Raw genomic sequence first — 22,947 nt, 5'->3', positions numbered from 1 at the left:
AATAAAATAAAATAAAAAGATTTAGGGGGTGTTTACTACGACGTACTTTAAGAGACATGCTGTCACACTCATCTGCATTTTCACTGCTCTTCTCATAGGCCTTTCCCACTTTGGCAACAAAATCCTTAACTGTTTCACACAGGATCCTAAACAAAGAAAAGTATTTGTTTAAAACATTCTTTCCTTACACTTTCAATGTTTAGGTTAGATGCGTGTGTGTGAGCTGATGTGAGGTATTGCGTACTTGGCAGAGGAGATGACCACAGAGTGCTGATCAGAGTTCAGAATCTTGGTAAGATGGGCTGCTACTGAGTCTTCATAAGCTGAAATATGAAACTGCAGCGAGAGCACAATAACAGTTGTGTAAACATGGTTTTGTGGTAAGCTCCAAAACTATAAATAATTCAGAGGAACAAACAATTAGAAGACAAATTGTACAAGTATTGGGTTTTATTTAGTTGAAAGACATTAGTGTGGGCGTGATCTGTCATGTGCTGATCTGTTATTAGGCTTGTTTGAGATGAACTGTGATATGATCGGTGAGAGGAGGAAGCTGCAGCTTTGAAGAAAAACGCCTGGAACCAATCGGGCACTCCACAAAGCTGCGAACACCTCTGCGGCTTCAGATCACCTATCGTCCTATGGGGTAATTTATTAAAATTGAATGGATACAATTAGTCTCAAAGCCATATTTCATTAACACAAACATGAACTTTAGGTATCATGAAAGCTAAGAAAGTGCTTAGATATCAGCAGCCACTGCAGCTGCTCTGGATGAACTGCAGCCACTGCACCCACCGGTCAGTCTCGTTTGGAGCTTTCTGATGCCTACGTACCCATGACATGTGATCAGCACTGATCCATACCAATCGGATCTGCAGTTTTAATTCATCTCAATCAAGCCTTGTATTTATATTTGAACCCTGTTGGCTCCTGGTGTTACCTGGCAGTCGTCGCCCCCCTCAGGTGTGGTGGGGCAGCTGTGTTTAGGAGGAATCTTGATTTCATATGTCATGATGCTCCAGCGGTCCAACATTTTGGTGCTGGCCCGCTCTAACTTCTCCAGGATTTGAGGCAACTGTGTGTCATCATCACATGATGGACCCCAACCCAGGACTCGAGCCAGATCATTCCCTGTGCCCAAAGGCAGAACTCCCAGCTGGCACTGCAACACATGAACAGAGATCAAAATACATATGTAATATATGCAAGCATAGTCAAAATGTGATCAATACTTTATACATCATCTCCTTTGCTCTACCTACATTCACACAAGGATTGTTCATATGCCTGTACAAGTTTACATTTTTCTTCAATTATCCACTTGAGATAACTGAAACTTCCAGAAGCCTGTTCTGAATCATTACTTTGCTGTTATGTTGTTTTTCTTTGATTCGTTTTCTGAAATACCTGTTTGTGAAGGTTGAGTTTATCAATCTCAGACAGGACCCAGCCCACACTGCCGTCGCCTCCACACACCAGGATCCGAAAGTTGTCAAACTTTTGAAAAAGGCGTAGACTGAAATGCATGAACACACAGAATGAAGAAACTATTTATTTTACTGTGAAAAAGTTGTAACTTGTATACGTTCTTACCCAAGGTGTGGTCCGCCATTTACGAGGTCAAAGACTTGGGCCGGGTTGAGGAGCTGCTTGAATCGTCGCAAGAATTTGACTCCCTGATTGTCTCCACTTTTAGAGTTTACAAACACGAGGAGGGGGCTGGCACATGATGGGGGACACGTAGCTTTCCAGAATCCTTTGGAGAAAAGTAGGACATGTTGAACTTTTACACACATATTGGAAGATCAGGAAATAGATTTGAGCATTTTAAGACCCATTCACTTATATATCGTTAAAGATAATTCACAAATTAACTTTTGTAAAAATAATAACAGCATGTATTTATCTGGGATATAAAATTATGTGTTGATTGAGTAAACATGCAATGATATTTTTTATGCCAAATTGCTCTTCTCTTTCTATTTTTACTCATTAGTATGTTCAAAATCACAAATTTGATGCACTGAGGATACATTGGGAATGACACATGGGCACACACAGACTGGAGCAGCTTAGAAAAAATATTGGTGCCAAATATCAGCAAGAGTTTAATTACTAGACTAGAAAATATGTGTAAAATTACTCAGTATAGAAAAATATTATATCGACCATTCCTTTACATCACTATACTCAACCTTACCATCAGCTTGGTAATGAAGGCCCTTAATCTGTTCTGTTCTGGTAAACAGAACTATGAGTTTAAAGTGGAAGTGACTTCTCTTTTCTCTGATTACCATAGCGCCACATATTAAGTGGTATAACGAGTTGGATTGGAACTGAATATTGTTAAATGTTTGATCAAAAATATATGTTTGGTATTTTATTTCTTTCTGTGCAAAAGGCACTCATCCATGACTTATCTGTGCATCTCTGTGACTTGACTGTTGCAGTGGACGGGGTCCTTTAGCACAGTCGTTACGATAACCTCATCAAAAAAATGAACCTCCATAACCAAGTTACACAGCTCACAGGAACCAGCACATGCCAAAAGCACGTGTTTAGCTCACACTCACACACATATGTTCAGTATAATCTGGCAGAGGCAACACAACAAAAGGTCTGATACACACAACCCCCACCTTTGTGTGTTTGTGCAGCTTTTGCATGCCCCGCCATATGTGTCTTTGTGAGAGTGTGGTTTTGCGATTTTCTTTCTCATATCCTTCTTAAGCTTTCTGTCTGGTCCACACTTAGATTTTTTTATAATACTGTCAGAAAGGAGGGAAGGAGACGGAGGAGGAGAGTGAGAAAAAAACTGAGAGAAAGTCACGACTCTTGAGGCACGTGTTACAGTCTGATGCCCCGCTCAGCCAATTACAAATCCTCTCACAAACCCCCCCTCCCTCTCTCTATCTCTCCCTCTCCATCCCTCTCTTCATCCTGCAGTTGGGCAGCGGGGTACAGCCACATGTGTTGAGAAGGTGAAAAAATAAAAGAGATCATACAGGGAAGCATCTCCTCTGCTGTATTTTTCCCTTGATGTCAAGTTAAATCTATCTACCAATTAGACTAAGATACGCTGTTCAAATGATATAATCGCAAGAACAGTTTGTGTAATGTGCTGTTACTATACCACAAGGTGTAACATGTAAACTATGGCTTAAGGACTATATAATTAATATTTATTTTTTAAACCAAGATTAAGATTCAGTCATTTCTAATCGTCAATAATATGCTTGAGAGGGAGACACTGAAGGAAGAATTTGTACAATTTATTGGTTAAATGGCAATGATTTAAAAGTCTGCATTGTTTATAAATATTGCAAGACCAAAATAAAAGTTAATTAAAAAGTGTGCTTGTTCAATATAAGGGAAAACAACTCTTGAATATTTTTTGTTACATTACCACCTCTTATATGACTGACGCAATACTAAATTAGATAGAAATAACATGTCTACCTTAGTGACATATTTAGTTTACAAGAGTACTATTTCACTCTTTAAAGAATACCCTTGTTTGTAGTTGGACAGTGTTTAAACTTTCATTAAATGTCACATGTATTGTATGTCAGTGTTGGTTGAGAAGAAGGCTCTATCTCCCTCCTGGTCACATGTCCACACACCTCCTCACATGACACACAGGGCTATTTTTAGTTCATGGCTATAGGTGAGACAATACGCCAGGTAAGATTAACTTTATTCACATAATTTTTCAACTACTATTCAAATCAAATCAATAGGAATAGGGATAGACAGGAACAGGCTCTTGACATGAAACATAAAGGACTATATATATGTACTAATAATCTACATTTAAATTATCTCTGAAATGATTAAAAATAAAAGATCACAGTGAACACCATATAAAGTAATGCTTTTAGGACACTGGGTGTAACCAGAAAGTGCTTGAATAAATTACGGTAAAACGTTGTGTAAGCTTCTTTATGGCAGCTTTTAATTTGAGCATGAAGGTTAAAGTTCAAACAAGAACCGATCTCAAACTAAATGGACTGGAAACCCATTTTCAGGGGGGCATTTATTACTGCTCATACAGAGATTGGTTTTGGGCCCTGGGGGGCTTAGACAGGTGTCAGTGTTGCTTACCATCTGAGTCGATGCTGTTGAGCGCCGTGGGGGGAATGATGGAGACTTTACACTGACCCAAAGGACATTTGCGAGGGTATAGGTCCATGCAAGCTGTGTGCACCTAAAGTAATGATAAAATACTATCACAAACATTCAAAATTATGTTATTTTTTCTTTAATGATTTCAAACATGCCCAGGAGCATTCAATTATGAGAAAAGATTGAAATATAAATGGCTAAATTAAAATAAAAATTCCATCCATTTCAGAACATGTCTAAAAACTAAAGAAATAGCAGTTCTTATTTCTTTCAGTAACTAGCTTTTTTAGTAACTGGCTTTTTTTAAATACAGTGGACATTTTATTTTTATTATACCTAAATAATTACAGTCAAATTGCATATCCTTTATATATTTTCACATACCAAATGCACATATAGCTGATGTTAAACTGTACCTGCATAAATATAGGTACTGTGAAATCTAAGCACTTTAACAAAATAATGAGTCCATGAAGGCAATGAAGGTCTGAAGACCTGAATATTTTCTTTGACCTTATTATGTAGGCTTAAAACAGCAGCTTTTTGGGACATAAAAAGATGAGCCTTTGTCTAGACTTTTGATAGATGTGAGGTGAAGGTTAGGTAAGAAAACCTCAAATCTGAGAGAAAAGAGGACATTTAATCTCCCTCAGACAGAGATCATTTTCATGGCTTATTATAAATTAATGAACAAGTGTCGGCCAGGAAATCCTCAGTGAGGGTGAGTCTACCTATTTTTTTTATTTTAAAATCTTCATATTTCCTCATTTTCTTATCATTTGACATTTGACTCTTTGTTGTTAAGCCAATTTCAACAAAGTCTCAAAGATGTAAATCTACAAGAAATCTCGATAACAATGAGCTATTTGATTAATAAATATAGCCAGTGCTTTTGTAAATCTGTAGCAGCATACCATAAGTTTTGATTATGTCACCAAATAAAAGAGCTTGTTTTTGTTGAGAAAAACAAGCCCACGCAAAGCAAAACTACCATGCAATGAGTTCAATACACTGTTATTTCAGATCCTAACGATTCAACAAGAGCCTTTAAAGGTGGATTTTGAATGATTTGATGGATGGTTTGAAAACTCAAATCCAGCACCAATCCAGCTCACAGTAATGGATTGCCTGCCTACATTTTATTAGCATAAAAGCCCCAAGTTCCAGAAATAAACAGAAATCTTGAGTATCAGAGACTGATAATGAATAAAACATACATGTATTATATAATTATATAATTACACAGATTAGTCAGAGGAGTGAATTAAGATTTATGCACTGGTAACAGATGTCCTCCTACCATAGCTTTGCACCAGAGACAGCGCCAGTCCTGCAGCCTCAACACGCTGCCACACGTTTTATCACACACGGCACACTTGGCACTCACGGGTAGGTTCCCCTCTAACCACTGGTGAGGCATTGCAATCTATGGGTATGAAAAGTACTTTTAGCAAAAAATAAAATTAAATAAAAAAATTGCACACTCCACACTTCACATACCCCATCTTCGTCCTCGATAATATCTTTTCCTATGGAAGCCAGTGTTGTCCACTTGCAGTTGTTAATGGCTCGGACAGCACACCGTTTGTGGGCTTTAAATTTACACACTGAAAAAAAGAAATATATTGAAGTCACAATGCAGGTAAACAAATGTGAAAAGCTTCAATTATAAGAAAGACATATGGAAACAACCAGACTAACAATATAAATTGACAGTCCTGACCCACCCTGTAAAGTTCAGTGTTATAACAAAATTAAGCCTAATGATTTGTCAGTGTCATAGCTATCCCAAAGCTGACAGTGACAGCAGAGTCATGTGCTTTAAGACAAATAGTTAATCCAGTCGCATGTTCAGGCTATAGCACTGCAGTATACTGATCATAGATGTACTGAATAGGCCTGTCATAATAATTACTATATCGACTTATTGTTCAGCATATGGAAGCTAAGACAATCAATTTTGGGGCTCAATAGTTATCAATTTCTTTGGATTATTTTTGTTGAAGCACAATTAATTTTGGGCTATAAAAGTTTCTATGGTTAATTATTGACCATTAACAGTACATTTGGTTATTTATTTGTTGCAGCTCATGGCTTTAAATGATACTGTTTATTTAAAAATGTTTTACTTAATTATCTTGCTTTGTGTCAGTGGCATAAAGAAGTTTCAATACTATTGTTTATCGCAGTATATCTCTGTAGCATATCGTGTTTCAAAATCATGACTGGTACTGAAGTATCTTAGACTTAGCAAAGCACATAAGGTAACAGCAGTGGGCTTTTAGAGTAAGACTCTTGTCTTGATTTTCACTTGTGTGAAAATGACAAAATGTGATAATACAAAATGAATAATGATAATGAAAAAAGTTTTAATAAAAGAAAGTACAGAATCCACAATCAAGCACTTTTTAACTTCCTCGTACTCAAAAGTAGTTTTAACTTTTTTATGCCACTGTAAACTCCAAACACCCAGTATGTAAATGAAAGAGCAGCCCACATATGAAGCTATTATGTATAATTAATAACATGCATAAAACATCACATCTATGAGTGTGACAGAGTTCTTGTGCTTTTGCACTAGCAGCCCAGTAACTCATGAATAATGCAATAATCACATCTTCCTGCCACTTCACTCTCATGGACATCGCACAAAACACTATACAATGCTATTGGTGTGTTTCAGGCTAAACACTATTATGGTGCATTAGCAGAGCATTAGGCATGATACCACTGCCTCTTTATGGCTAGACTGGGAACATTTGCCAGCAAGGATGGCTAGACTGTGTTTTAGTGTTTGTGGGGAGGTGTATCATGAATCAATCAGAGCAGAGCGTCCGGAGCAGGAAATCGAAGGGGAAATTTAAGCCACGCTGATTGCTGTGAAACTGTTTGGCTGCTGGTTTAATACAGACATAGTTGTTCTATCTCTTTGGCTGTGTGTACTCCTCCCTTTCAGAGCATCTTTAGTTAACCGAATTGTCATTGATAATCCATTGCTTTTCTCTTCCTCACATCTGTCTCTGACTTATGTGTTTGACCTGATGGTGCTAAACAGAGCTGTGATCGTGAGCCTGAGTCTGAAGGAAAGAGTTTATAGACTAAAAGACTCTGAAAGCAGGTGTAATATTATCACTACCTGGGTTTTGACCTCTTGAAATACACAGCAAACTGAGATGCATTGGCAGTTCACTAAATCTAAATTTGAGCTACTGTGAGTTGGCTGTTGGATCAGATCACATAAGCTAGTTCTCCATATGACATTGTCAGTTTGACCAATATGCGTGGTGTATACATTTTTCCATGTTCCAGCTTCTTCTTCATATATCATTATCAACAAATTAATATAAAGAAATTCATTTGTTTCAGCTGTTTTATACAACAAAAATCATGTCACAATTATATATATATATATATATATACACATACATATATATATCCAATGGTCAGATCTTTTTATTCTCCTCTTAGCATCCTTTGCCTCACTGATACCATCATCTATCAGATAGTATTGGTTAAAGGTGACCAGCAGTCTCTCACTTTTGCTTTTCTATTGATTCACCCCGTATTAATCCACATATTGATGCGCTGAAAATGGCCTCCTATTTGTGCGATTGTGAGTATAAGAGTGTCTGGTGAGGAGATTATTGCTGATAATAGGATTCAGATGCCTCTTTAACGAGATGGTCTTTTCTCTTGTCTATAGCGCTTTCTTTGGCCTCCCACTCACCGTACAAGAGGGCCTAATTGTAGTGGGTAATGAGCTCTGAGTGGAGAGATCGAGGCTTTCACACGGACACCTAACCCAGCGCTCAAAACACAAGGGAACGCTGGGTAAATTAGGACAGGGTGCTACTGCAGCTTATTTCGACCTGCTGCCTGTAGCTGACACTTCACACCATCAGCCTCTTCTTTCAATTGCCCGCTGTTCTATCACAGATGAGGTGAGAAGATGTAGCGTCATTGGCAAGTTTTTTTTTTTCATATTTGCTTCGTTGGTTAAATGGAGAGATGCAAATGCAAAATGAAAATTTAAATAGCTGCTATATGGGGGCTTTATGTAACATATGACATACATGAGTGGGTCTCCAGGGAACTACAGCTCAGAGCTCTATTTTTACAGGTTTCAGTGAAAGATTGATTTACTCTGACCCATTTTATAAGAATGACAGATGAATTTTGGCTTCCCTTGACATTATGGCTACAAAGAACCACTTTTCAACTTCAAATAATGTTTTTACAATTTTAAAATTTCTAAATTGATTTTAATAGAAAAGACAATTTCAGTACAATTTTCAATACACAATAGAATGTAAATTTCAGCACAAAATAGTAGTTTCATTAATATCACTATTCAGTCTCACATTAGTTCTGATAGAGATGATTAAAAAATTATTCAAGGTCCAACTTTATCTGATATGTGATTTTTATTTTTATTTTTTTTTCCTCAAATCATTATGTTGTTTCAATACTAGTTTTAGAATCAGTATCTGGGGAGAGTTTTTTTGACCACTGTCCATAAAACAAAAATACATTTGCTATTTAATAATTGCTATTTATTTAAAGTGCAATGTCAAAAACATGACTTACCTTCGCAGGAGAGGCCATGAGATGTCACCCCTGATAAGCTGTCTTTACAAACATTGCAGAAGGTGGGCCGTGCATGAGAGCAGGCATACCAGTTATGCATCCCTGAGAAATGTTCCACATTGAACTGCGCTGTCTGCCAAAAAATACAAAAAATATAACTTAATATTAACTAATAAGCACACCTTTATTTAGTTTTGCCTCAAAAAGGGTCTACATTCAATGATAAGTTGGTTTAGTTTTGTCATAAGAAGTGGCTGCAGGAATGTGGTACAGTGTGTTCGCTCATTAAAGAAATTATTGGGAAATTGTCTGTACTTTTTAAAGGTCTTTGCAGTAAAAGATAACTGCTTTCTTGAGCCATTTAGAAGATTGCCGTCACTGTAAATACCGAGTCCTCGGGCCACTCTGGTGTAAAGATGTGATCTTGAACAACTTGCTGACTGCAGCAGTGTAAAAGTTGGTAATTGAATCTTCTCACATAATTGGGCTGCTCCTCTGAGATGCAGCAGCTAACCTGAGGTTAGAACCCAGTGTGGGAGTCTGCAGTGACTGGTGCAGTCCTACATAAAAGGCCTTGTATAAATCCATTTGTAACAGGTGCCTCAGAAGTGGGTCTAACAGACTGTTACTGGGCACAGACCGCCTCAGCAGGGGTGCCACATGCACGACTGTGCAACATATGTGTGTATGTGTGGTGCCCTGGAGTGACAGCTATGGGGTACTGCTGCATTGCAGTGCAATAAAGGGGTGTGGGATAGGGTCTTATATAAGATTCCCTCCCAAATCAAAGCCATTAACATGCATGGTGCAGTTTTTGCTGTGCTCGCCACAAGCGCCTCACTGTCAACACATTGCCAAGATTTAGCACATCTTGTGCTGACAGAATATATTAGAATTTTACTGGCACTTTTCTCAAAATACACTCCATTCAGCGCCTTTGCTTTTAGTAACTCTATTGTGCATTATTCTCTGCCTTTTTATTTTGGAGAAATCTCTCTGTGTACAATACTGATGGTGAGTGTGGTGAGATGACATGCTATAAGGTCTGTCCATTTGTATTAATTAAAACAACGGCGGTTTATTCCATATAAAATGTAATGTACTATTATTTCAGCAATATATTATCTAATATAAGTTTCATTTTCTATATCTGTATATCATACTATGCGCCTCTGAACAGTAAGCCTGCCAATGCACCTATGCATGCCTGGTTATAGGTTATAACTCATTACAGCACATGGTAAGTTTACTTTTACATAAACATAGGCCCACCCAATAAAACACTTTTATTATAGAAGATTAGTAAAGCAATTTTGACATTTTTATGTAAGTTCAACTTGTACAAGAGTCCCTTAAGGATTAAGTTGTGAATATAAAAATGCCTCAACATAAATCTCTTGTTCTTCAAACACTCCTCTCTTGCACTCTCTCCCTCGCAACCACACACCCATACACCCACACACATATACACACACTTAAGTCCAAACCGTGCACATAAACATCAGTAAAAGGGACATACCTCATAGTGCTCTCTGGACTGGACAGACTTGAGTGAACTGATCCAGTCCTCCATCTCTTTCCTGTTTTCGGCACAGAGGATAAGCCTACGAAACGGAGTGATCACCTGGACACAGTGGAAGACAGGAGCCTCTGGTTAGACAATCCAGGAAAACAATGACTTTTTGTGGGGAGGAGAGACTTTATTAGCTGTGTTGCCGAGCCTGCTGTACCACTGCGAGTCCGTAAGCATCCGCTCTGTCTTTAAGAGCACCCCTCCCTCCTTTTGCTACTCTCTCTCCCTCATTATCTCTAGCTCGCTCGTCCCTTCACACCTTCCTCCAGTTAGACTTCTCTTTCACCTCTTGTGTTTTCTCCCTGACTCCGAGCTTAGACCACGGAGCTTTGAGGAATATTGGTGCTGACAGGAGAAGTGCCTCGGAAAAGGCTAAGAGCGTGTGTAGCCCCCTCCCCTCCTGTGTCCTCTGGATGGTGTGTGTTGGTGTGGTAAAAACTAAGCACTGTCAGTGGACAACCCTACAGACATACAGCAAGGCTTTCAATGGTGCATCATTTATTCATCCTCTCTCATCTACTCTTTCTAACTGGGCTTGTCCTAATGTTATCTCTATGCATGACAAGTCCTGATGGATAGATCTACTAAAACATGCATAAACATGAGGTAAACTGTATCAATGCATACACTTAAATATACATGCGGTTGTTATGTAAGCCACTGTAAATATGCATGGAAAAAGATCATGAATAAATGCTTGGAGGTGATTGGAAGAGCAGAGTGTAAAATTGTATGCCTCAGCAAAAATGTAATTTACAGGCATGGCAGGTGTTAATGAGCCCCATCTGATGCTGCAGTGAAAATAGCCTTCCTGTGATACAGAGGAATATGGATTTTTTCCCTCTCTCCAGAAGAGACTATATTGTCATGCAGTACAATCACTACTTCAATACAATATTAACCTTATAAACATGACAACATAGAGGCTCTGTGCTGGCTTCAAGGTTTTCAGACCGAATCCCAGCTCTGACAAATAGCTGAATGTCTCTCCACACTCTTTCACTCTTTCTGGCCAAGAAAAAGGTGTTATCAAACAAACATTCTTGCTAAATATATTAACTTATATATATTTCTTACATATTTCTTTTCAAATCCCCCCTCCCCACACAGCCATTAATGCGATATAGGTTTTACTTTAAATATCCCTCTGATGGACTCTGAAGTTTTTTGATCCCATACCTTCATGTAAGCCTGTAGGGCAAAAAACTGCTGTCCAAATGTGCTGATGTATCTTTTTTTTCTGCAGTCATCTCTCTAGTCTTACCCACAATACAAGGATTAGACTCTTTGCCTGTCCACGTGCACGAATCAGAACACTCACGCTCACTAATGTGTATTCACGTGCACAGCTGCCAATTGATTCCTTTGGACACAGATCATCCTGTCTTTGTGCTGGAGGAGTGTGTCCGTGCGGGCTTTGGTTTGTGTGTGTGTTGTGATAAGATTGGTTGCCAGGGGAAACAAGAACGACGTTTCCAAAAGTGGCTCTCGGCATCCCTCAAGAGTGGAAAACCTCCCTTGATTGCTGACCTTCAATATACATTCATCAGCTGTGTGTATCTGATAAACTGTGACACTATGCATCGGACGAGCGAGTGAGTAAAAGGCAAGAGAGAGCAGAGATCTATGATAATGGAATATAAAATAACAATATCACCAATAATAACTGAATTGAAATGAATTGAACTGAATGATTATGACTGTATTATTTTTCAGCTTTTACCAAGTCCTCATCAGCTGTCATCAGCTGCAGATTGTTCAGAACAGTTGGTGGCTTTTGACATCTTATGGAGGAAGATAGACATATGGATGGATAGTCACATTTCAACTATGTGTGTGCAAAAATATCGAAATATCGTGATACTAAATTTGGTGGTACAGGTATTGTTATCATGGCTGCTGTATCAATATATTGCCATGAGGATTTTTTGGTTCTTTATCAATTTTTATTTGTGACCACACTATAAATGTGTTGCTTATTTAGTGGAAGGAAATGTGTTTATGCAATACACTTGACATATTCACTGTTTGGATGATTAAAATAGATGTATTTCATATTAACTTTGCAAAAGTTGTGGTTTAACAAAGAAATATTGTTGCTAAAATGTATATGGTTCTTAAAAACCAGCAATATTTCACAGAGTATCATGTGTTATGTATATCAGTTATCTCATGTATCGCCATGTTGTGATAGTATTGTATCAATTATCTCATGTATCGTATCGAATCGTGACGTACCCTGCGATTTCCAGTCCTTATTTAAAAATAGAGATAAAAATGACCAAAGATACTTCTAAGCTCTCATGTGACTATTCAGCAGGGCATCTGCGATAATTTTCTGTATATTATTATATTATTACCTGATATATAGTTTAGATTGCACTTAGATAGTGTGATATACATTTCCCCATTAAAAAGACACTTCCTGCTGTTGACGGTATATCAGTATTTTATGCACACAGTCGCCACAAGGGGATTGCACTGTACTGATCCTGCGTCTAATGGGACCTGCTTTGACAGATGCAGGCTGCCTCTCGCACATGGACTATTATACACAAATAACAGCATCACAATTGACTTTCAAATTACCTCTACAATCGTTTCCCAACACAAATACACCCACAATTCAAAACTCATCACAGATTGCCAGATTTGATGAACTTGAAGAGGCCAGTTATAATGAGTCCATTGCAATAAACACAATTGAGGTGATGACAGTTACCACAATAGGAAATGGATTCATGGGTTTGGGTAGGGCTTGAGCTACAAATAACATGGACTGGAGGGTGCGCAGTGCTAGAAGATCCTGTATTGCAAAAAAAAAAAAAAAAGTTGGGAGAAAACCAAACAATTTCAGTACAAATAATTTTTGTTATGGTCTAAACTACAGAGTTAGTTCATTTGAAACCACATTCTATCACATTGTGGTTAATCTCATAGCCCCTTTATGCAAATTGGTCAGCTAATACTGTAACAAGAAGGGGTGTGATGCCAAATTGAATTACTTCTTTCATTCATACATGGAGTCCTGCAGCTATCCTACAAACAACTACACAAATGTGACTCTGGTGACCAGTTTATGAAGCACACCTGTTTTTGTGTGAGTGTGTGTATTCATGCATAAGACAACCTGCATGATTATACATACAATTATAATGAAAAAGATGTGGCATGAATCAGTCTAAATATTCTTTTCAACTTTTACACCTAATGATTAAAGTTGTATTGTGTTCTTATATACAAGGTGTGCCCTGACATGACTGGTTATAAGATTGCTTGAAGCTATCCCTCCTTCTATGAATGTCTTGTCTGGTTCAAAACAAAACAAAACAAACAAACAAAAAAACAACCCAGCGAGCTATATAAGCAAAATCTCCAATAGAGGAAGATATGAAGTGCAACATTCAATACAAGCATATCTCTGTAAAGAATTTTGAAATCTAAAAAACGTAAATTGTAAGAGGTTACATAACCAGCACTATTTTGGTCACATCTGAAGGAGAAACATAAGGATTTTTAAAAACTAATTCTGCTCTTTTAGTCTTGACAAAGCAATAAAAAATAGCTACAATATAATTACAGCATATATGAGCACGCTTACATCGCAGCTAATACATTCATTGTCATGGCAATGCACGTGCACAACCAGCACTATTTTGGTCACATAAGGATTTTTGACATCATGCCTCTCCTTTACTAACAAATCAATAAAAAATGTACAATTGGGTACACTATAATTAGAGCACAGATGAGCATGCTTACATCACTGCTAATACATTAATTATAATTACAATACATGAACACATTATCAACACTAAGCAGTCTATGGTTTGAGTTAAACAGTAACACCAAGCCCCCGCATCGCCTCCTCTGCAGTGTTCTCTTTCTTTCACTCATGATCACATAATCGAGCTTAGTGACTCCCCCCATTGGTATGCCTCACGCCCACACCATAGGACAACATATGCTCAGGTGCCGCAAATCAAATTACCTCTTGGATGTTAAATCTTCCTTTGCTTCTGTCAGTCCAGCCTAGTCTTCATGATGTGTGTGTCTGCTGGCTCCAGCCCGCTCCTACCGCTCCTGTCTCTCGCTCTACCCCGTGCCTCTCTCTTCCCCTGGGATGTGTGTGTGTGAGTGCGATCGGCTGTGGCTCTGACATCACTCTAGGATTTCCTCTATTCCTCTCCCTTACTGTTGTCTTTCTCTCAATACAGATTCAAATCAAAGTCAAACTGGCCAGTGCAGTTCTTTAACCTTTGTATAAGATTACAAAAACATGTACATCCAGTGAAGCTTAAGATCTCAAAAACTATGTGCCTTCTGTATTTTGATCACCTGAATAGTGTGGAGTTGAAAATCATGTATTAAGACAGCACCACAGCCATATGCGGCCAACAGTCATTGTGCTATACCAGTCAGAATAGGTAGGTAATACAGCTTGTACTCAATTTGGTGTCATTCTTATCTACAGTATCAGATTGAAGGCTGGTAAAAAATTCAATTTCAGATAAGATCTACAGAGTGTGTCACGCACACATTAATATTAGCCTCCATCAGTGTGAAAATAGCTGGTTGCTTGATTAAAATAGAAAGAACAACAATTTGATGATTTAAGGTGGACTCTTTTGGGTGTGGACAGAGATGTGTGGGTATGGGAGGGTTAGTTAGCTAGTTGTTTTTGTTTTTAATCTGTTGTTTATTTTTGTTATACTAAATAATAATAATAATAACAATAATAATAAAAGATTTAAGGTCTACAATGTTACATTTCTTATATTTAGTCAATTGCAGAATTTTATTGCTAAAAGTATTAACAAAATATGCCTTCTAATTATTGAGAGTAGGCTCATCTCTCCACAGACCTGGCTTTCGAGAAAGCAATAACATTTCCATATATACTACTATAAGCAGCAGGTGAATAAAGTTCATCTTTAATTTTTTGTAGTATATGCTTATCATTTCATTTCTTGATGTTAAAATTATTAAAACAATTGAAATGAAGGAAATGATATCGGTGGTGCATATTCACAGCCAACATAATAATTGTCCTTAGGCATTGAATAATCTCATCTATTTTGAACACAGATTCAAAACGTTAATTAATCCATTAAATGATCTCTTTTCTTGGACTTTAATTATTGGTAAAGATGAAGGGCTGTATCTTCACCTACCACAGGCACACTGTGGAGCACGTGCTACACACATGTACTACCAGTCCGGCTCATATAATCTTATTTATGAATATGACAGTTGTAAGACATTGCAAGCAGTCCATAGAGCGTTTGGTTGTGTTGCTAAAAATAACTCAGCTCGGTTCAAGGCACTGTTCTCCTGCTTCCTCCTCCTACTCCTTTCTTAATATAGCAACAGCGCGGGAGAGCAGAAGCATTTATAGAAAGGACAAGACACTAGTAGCTCTGGTGATGTCTGCTTGGATCCTCCGAGCACATCACGCTCAATAAGCTTCACTCCCACACCTAACTGTCAGTAACACTGCTTATTACAGAATCTACAAATAGAGCTGCCACACAGATCTGAATCAAACAGAGACACGAGTGCTGCTGATAAACATAGTAATTTATAGATTTACCCATGATTCATCTGAGGTTTATAAGTTCTATTTAATAACTGTGTATGCCATTTTTGACACCATGATAAGATCGGTGTGTCATTTATTCACTCCTCGGCCACATCACCAACAGTTATACTGACACATTAAAGGTGCATGTAGTATCTTGCCAGAGAACACAAGTGTTTGATCGTAGCAAGGATTGTACAGTCAAGTGTTGGATTAAGGGGCATGGACCATCCCCATTATCATTCAAAATTTAGCAAGCAAAATATTAGCATTAAAATAAGTGAATAAAATTGACATTTCTTGGGGATACCAGTGAAATGTGAATGTATTTTGTTTGACAACAGTATATGTGTGTAATATATAAAATTTAAAAGGCACTCACTGTGAAGCTGTTGTTAACATTCTTAGTGCTGGATTCAGCAACACTGGCGTCTGACAGGTCCACTTCATCAAAGATAAGCGACTGAACAGAGGAAGGACACAAGAAGAGAAATCCAACAAAAAGAATGAGTATATAAACATATCACACATAGAATCTTATGTTAGGAATGAAGTGATTAATACATAACAACCTGATCAAATATTCCTACATCAATTAATTTGAATAGAAAAATAAATGTTATTATTGATTGGTGTACATGGCACAAAATATAAACTTTTAAAAATTTTGTTTATCTGTAACTGAAATCAATTATCACAATTTACAACTTGAAAATATTTCATTTTTTAAACTAGGTAATTTACTATGTAATGTTATAATCTACTATATACACTCAAATTTTGATGTAGGATTGCAGCATTGTAAGTAGTCTATTATATAATAGCCATTTAAATTGCAATGAGTGTGACTTCCCCAATACTTCTTGTAACTACAAAAATAGACACCAAGAGTCATTAATTTTGGGAAGCAGCTTTCGTCTGATGGGACATGCACAGAGCTCATTTGCAAACAGGAAGCTGATACGCTCTGATCTCTGTTATGTGTACGGCATTTAGGCGCTTGAGCTGCTAAAGGGCAACAGGCCAAACCCCGCTGCCGTCACTCACAGGAATACCCTTCACCCCAGAGTACGAGTGTAAGAAGTGAGCACTGCAGCTGTCAGAGGAAAGCCCAGATAATGACGCTTTCCCCGGCCACACTGAAGGGACCTCAGCCAATACTGTGTGTGCATGGTTCAGGCATGCTGCTTAGGCCAAGTGTGAATGACTACAAGTGTATGTCATGAGCAAGTTAGCAGGAGGAGCATACCAACACTGGCCAGTGACTGGTCTCTTCGCTGCTTGGCTCATGTGTGTGGAAAGTATGTTTTCACGCATGCATGAATGCCCACTTATTACAGGCTTTTGGTTTGGTCTGTAATATGACGGAAGGAAAAAGTCATCTTGACCTTTAGCTACAGATCCAGAGCTCTCAGCTTAAAAACACCATTTCAACGACAATGTGAAGGAAAAAATAATAAAAAGTTTTGCATTAATTTCAACCATTTTTGCAATTTGTAATAGAAAAGAAATTCAAATGTTTGAATAGAAATAAGCACATTAATCAGATTTGTATTTGTTGTTGAAATGTGTAGTTGGATCATTGAGGAGCTTCTTAAGAATAGGGCAGCACAGCTCTTAAATAGGTGATCTGAATGGTTAGCATTATATAAGCACAAGCAAAACACAATGTATTGTTTTTATTACCGGTATATACATAATGTGATTTGCTGTCCAACCTTAACAAATGCACTATGCTTCCTTATATTTTACATTCTTGCCACATGAAAATATTCTGTTTATAATTTGACTTTGCAGTCAGATATGATTATGTTAAAATACAAATTGAATAAATGATTGTAGAAATGTAATCCAACTAGGGGTAGATTAAGAAGTATTGATATATGAAGATGATGGTGTTACTCTTGCCAAATGAATAGTGAAACTAGGAAGTGAATGATTTATGGGAAAAGCCGTTAGCGAAATAAAGCATACAGTGCCTGTATCTTCGTATGGCATGAATGCAGCGCTTATGCGTTTATAAAGAGACTATGGTTGGTCTACTGGGGTCTCGCCCCTGACCCTTGACTCTGACTGAGCTGTGCTGACCCGAACTCCCACAAGGCCTTCCTCAGATCCGCTGGCACCCATGGATGTGGGGGAGTGGCGCGCCCCTGTCCAGCACACTGACAGCACCCGCCAGCACACACGGCTTCGGGACACTCTACGCAGCGCCCGCTCCTGCCAGTGTGCCACAGCACTGCCCGACTGGTGCACGTGCACAAACACATGCATAGAGCAAAATCAAAGATTAGGTTAAGGGACTCAACCTAAATTCTCAGAATCAAAGTGGATGTATTTTTAGTTTAATATTTTTAGTCCCAAAGATGGCAGCTTGAATGTTTATTTCTTAAATAAATACAGTTTCAAGATAAGGGAAGTCTACCTTGGCGTCTTTGGCGTAGTAAAGAGTTCGTCCTCTCAATTTGAAGTAACGCTTTTTCCACCTCTGGAAGGAGCTGGTCTGTTTGAGCAACAATCCCTCTTTTATACTTGTCTGGTAAAAAAAAAAAAAAAAGAGATTGATCATAATCAGCTTTAACATTCATTTAACATACATAAATAATGAAAAAAAAAAGATATTTTTGGTGACATACATGTCAAGACAATCATTATTACTCACATTTTTCATGTAAGTATGGTTTATTAGTCTTATTTTCTTCCAGTAATATACTTTAATCAGACCTTTTTCTGACCATAAAATATTACATTTTACCCTATAAAATACAATAACAAAATATGTTGTTTTATAGAAAAGAGAGAGTGTACGCAACATTGTTGAAAGATGAAACAACTAATTACACAAATCCTCAACAAAGTTACCTACATATAGACACAGTGTTTTTATATATAGCTGTGGAAGGCTTGTTTCTAAGGGGAGAACTGCACAGGGTGACACAGGCTGAAGCTGACATCCTGCCCACCAGCTGTGTCAACTTAAACAGCAAAATACACCACCACAGGACAAAGCACGCCATGGACGCACACCACTGTGGGTAGCATCTAGGGACATACAGCTAATGAAATATTGAAAATGGTCGTTTAAGAACATCACAGTTCCATTTCTACAAAGTAACCACTAAAGACAAAACATCTCTTTTATGTATTCCAATTACTTTCTTATATATCTCTTATACGTGTGCTTCTTTAGTAGAGAGATAAACAAAACTCAGCCGTCCACTATACATTTTATCATCCCTTGTTGAAGGTAGCGCTTAAAGACTGAATTCCTGCGGTGGATTAAGGTGAAATACCTCAACGCTCACTTCCCTATAAGGACTTTGCTGCTTGCCGCCAAGCACAATCAAACTAAGTCTGAAAAACAGACATGGCAGATGAAGTCATGTCCTCATTTAAAGTCAGGACACTACTAAGAGTATAATCCATATGTGTTTTTTTCAGGTAAATATTCGTATCCTTTTGTGTTCTTAGGAGCAGAATTACATTACCGTACAGTTTGACTGCTATAACTCCTATTATCCCTAATGCTACTCTCATTAAGAATAACAAGAGTTCAATATTACAATTCTTTATTTTTTCCATTAATCATAACACTGAATAACTGTAATAAGTATAAATAATGGAATGAATGAATTAGTATGGGAAAGTCATGGACTTTACCTTGTCAAACTGTATAGCTGATACAGCATGCCTGGCACTTGCATCTCTGAGCTTTTCTCTCAATACCAAATTGCACATTTGTCCAAAAGTAAAAAATAAAGTTTACCTTCAATTTGATATTTTTTCAGCATGGGCACAACCAGAACAGACTTTGCTCTAGTTGGATGTTCCACTTTCTATATTTTGTCCCTCCATGGCCTCCATAGTTCCTTTCCTTGTCTTCATCTCCTTCCTGTTGCCAAGTAGGCCAGAAGTGATCTATAAATAGTTCGCCTCTGCTGCTAAATAGTGAGACAGAAAGCTAGTCCTGTGCCATGGAGAAATGAGTAACCTGAGCTCCACGCACCTCTCCCGACAGTCTGCACGGACAGGGAAATGCAAACTCTCCTTCTACAATGGACAATAGTCACAGCAGCAGCAGCCTCTTGTCTTGGTTCTGGCTGATATTAAGCAGACAGTGGCCACAGAACCTGCCCATGTATGAACTTAGAGAGCTTCCCATTTATTCCTATGGTCTGGTCTCTTTACAAGCATACTTGAGCATTTTAAACATTCTCAGTGAAGTTAGTACCTACAGCTGTCAAGCATAGGCCAATAAGGAAGAGTAAATACATGTCAAAAATTTTATTGTAAAAATAATGATTCTATTGTGAAAAACAGACATGGTAATGATAAAAACCAAACCATGATCTCATCCATGTGACATTATCTTTTGTTGATGTTGTGAGATATTGACTCTGTGGTTCTCTGTTTAATCCCGCACTATGATCAAACACTGGGACAAACAGAATGACTACTCATAGTGAAATTGTGGCATACATTTTTGGGCATATCTTCATCATGTGCATTAATACTGAATCAACTAGGGCTGCGCAATTAATCAAATGAATTTGATTAATGAAATTTATGAATTTAATTAATCGAATTAATTCATTTGAAAATTTTAATCAAAGATTATTATGAAACAGGTTTACTCCTGACTTTCTTACTTGCAAAGCAGGGTTATTGTGCAAATAAAAAATTGGCATGGTAAAAACTCTTCTAAATTCTAATATAAACTATTAAAATTGGTTACATATCTATACATACATAATGTAATAAAAGGCAGTTAGAATATGGAATTTCACTTGAAAGACAAGCAGTTCCTATGATTTCAATTAAAATAAATTAAAATCATAATTGTCCAGTGTATGCAAAAAAATAAAAAATAAAAATAAATAAATAAATAAAATCTTTTGCCTTATTGCTCGGCTCTGTACCCAAATATAGAATAGGGCTGAACAATTAATTGAATGGACACAATTGGCAAAACTCAATCTTTGAAGTACCAGTTTCTCCACAAACAATCAAATATCCTGTCTTAATCTGCAAAAAACTGCTAACCCCTGTAGTTAAGATCTGTTCAGTCATGTTCTGTAATGTGATTCTTGTAGGGTTTGTCAATTCTTGTGGCACGCTTAAATTGTGAACTTAGAACAGAATCCTATTATTAAAACATAAATCACAAATCAAATTGCAATCACAAGACTTGACAGAAAAATCACAATGAGATATTTTTCATAAATAGTTCAGTCCTACTATAGGACATAGGCATGCTTTACATACAAATATTAATTTAGACATTTCTCACTTATTTGTCATTTGCTCGAGTCAGGAATACAAATACAATCAATTCTTTGACAGACAGGTGCTGAATCACAGTGAATCTCACTCCACCCCCTCCTCTCTACCTCTCTGTGCATTCTTCATTTTCTCAGTTGGATTTAATTATGATTTGCTACATTTCTACTTCGACCTCCCACCACATGCTAAATCTCACCACAGTGATGAGAAAATTACAAAGCAGGAGATGGGAAGGGGCGATTCCCATGTCTTGGGTCTGTCTCCGGTTCGGGTACAGCACAGAGCAACAGTGTTATTAATATGTATGTCTCTGAGGTGGTACAGGGGATATTTAGAGAGCTTTAAGTGGGAGTGGGAGACATACAGATGAATTCAGTGAACAAGAGAAGAATGCGGAACTTTTTATCTGTTAAAGCAATTTGTACAGCATTATCTGTCTCTATCTATCCTCTATCCTTTTCTGATTGGTCTTCATTTAGGTCTCCCTGCTTAATTATATGTTCCCTTTCTTTCATTTATTTACTGTATGCAGTCCATTTCCTCTATGTCTCAACTCTGTTACCTCCAATTCTGTCAGTTTAAACAAAAATTCATGTTTGCACTGATATTTTTGCACTATTGTTCTGCCCATATGGCATATTACAGTATATTACACGCTGAAATTTTGCATTTGTATATCAAAATCTATTTTTAATTTACATTGTTTTAATGTATGCCCTTATTTTATTTCATAGTTTATATATTCTATACAATATATACTGTACCTCCGAAGCAAATTCCTAGTTTGTAAATTTTGTTCACAAATTAACTTTTGTTTTTTCCAGCAAAGTCACAACCACTACTGCTGACAAACACCTTTGCATACTGAATGCATTATTTCATTTCAAATCAGTAAGATTATTTAAGTTAATACAATAGTTTGCCTTTTACATAGTGCATATACCAAGATGATATCAGTAACAACTACAAGCCTATTCCCATATTGTCTTGTGTGCATCATCAGCAGAGCCCTAGAGACCAATTCAAACTCCCAAAACAGCAGTAGCAAGCTCCTGTGCACTCTTAGCTCTGCTTTCAATCACCCTGATACAGAATTAGCAACAAGTTTACAGGCTATGTCCCCATACAACCAACCAAAAAACAGAAAGACAAAGTGCTGCTAATGTGCAGTCTATGGCTACAGTCGACTAAAGATATTCTTGGTCAAAACATGTTAGATAAATCGACTAAACGGGGGTGTGGCAAAAGCTCTCAAAACAATTGCATATCTCTATGCACTCACAACTGCATGGGAGTTCATGGAAAGACAGCCATTTATACAGAAAGAAGTACTAGGAAACAATGTATTTATATAAAGACAGATTAATAAAAATACACATTTTGGTCGACTAAGACACCATCTACCATTTAACTGACATGAACACTTCAATTCAAGGCTTCAACAGCATCTGTAATGTCTGCTTACCTTAATAACTTCTGCTTATATAAACTGAACTACATTCCTACAACACTCAATGATGGATAACTGACAGTCTTTAATGGCTATGTGAAGGGGTATTAAGTTCCATTAATGTTTTGTCAAATTCTATTAAGGCCTGGCCCGCTGAGTGAAATCCTGGAACAATGTCTGCATGGTGGAAAAATGATACCAGATAACGCATGACTGTAGTAGTAGACCATTTAAAAAGCATTCAAAGTTGTCGATATATTGATTTTACTTGAGGGGTTTAAAAGTGGCTACTCAGCCATGGTGCACATCAGCAGATATACACACCCAATGAAATACAAGCAATAA

At 37.5% G+C, this 22,947-nt stretch overlaps 1 protein-coding gene across 7 annotated transcripts in view; it reads right to left on the bottom strand.

Annotated features, from left to right (window-relative positions):
- dgkh (diacylglycerol kinase, eta) overlaps positions 1-22,947 on the bottom strand; it is a 37,117-nt gene that overhangs the window by 10,914 nt on the left and 3,256 nt on the right. For 6 of the 7 annotated variants that reach the window (XM_055151937.1, XM_055151934.1, XM_055151948.1 and 3 more), the window contains 12 exons: positions 18,295-18,405; positions 16,252-16,332; positions 10,235-10,339; positions 8,716-8,848; positions 5,629-5,735; positions 5,429-5,554; positions 4,108-4,210; positions 1,597-1,759; positions 1,411-1,519; positions 944-1,165; positions 245-336; positions 47-146 (listed from right to left, as the gene is read on the bottom strand). In XM_055151937.1, coding sequence (XP_055007912.1) covers positions 47-146; positions 245-336; positions 944-1,165; positions 1,411-1,519; positions 1,597-1,759; positions 4,108-4,210; positions 5,429-5,554; positions 5,629-5,735; positions 8,716-8,848; positions 10,235-10,339; positions 16,252-16,332; positions 18,295-18,405 — 1,452 coding nt within the window. Of the gene's footprint in view, positions 1-46; positions 147-244; positions 337-943; positions 1,166-1,410; positions 1,520-1,596; positions 1,760-4,107; positions 4,211-5,428; positions 5,555-5,628; positions 5,736-8,715; positions 8,849-10,234; positions 10,340-16,251; positions 16,333-17,957; positions 18,117-18,294; positions 18,406-22,947 lie in introns of all 7 variants that reach the window. The other variant, XM_020936266.2, reaches the window with a different exon arrangement.

Source organism: Boleophthalmus pectinirostris, unplaced genomic scaffold (genome assembly GCF_026225935.1).
Source record: "Boleophthalmus pectinirostris isolate CB_2022bp ecotype Guang Dong unplaced genomic scaffold, ASM2622593v1 HiC_scaffold_1, whole genome shotgun sequence".
NCBI lineage: Eukaryota > Metazoa > Chordata > Actinopteri > Gobiiformes > Gobiidae > Boleophthalmus > Boleophthalmus pectinirostris.
This window is presented reverse-complemented; position numbering and strand designations above follow the sequence as displayed.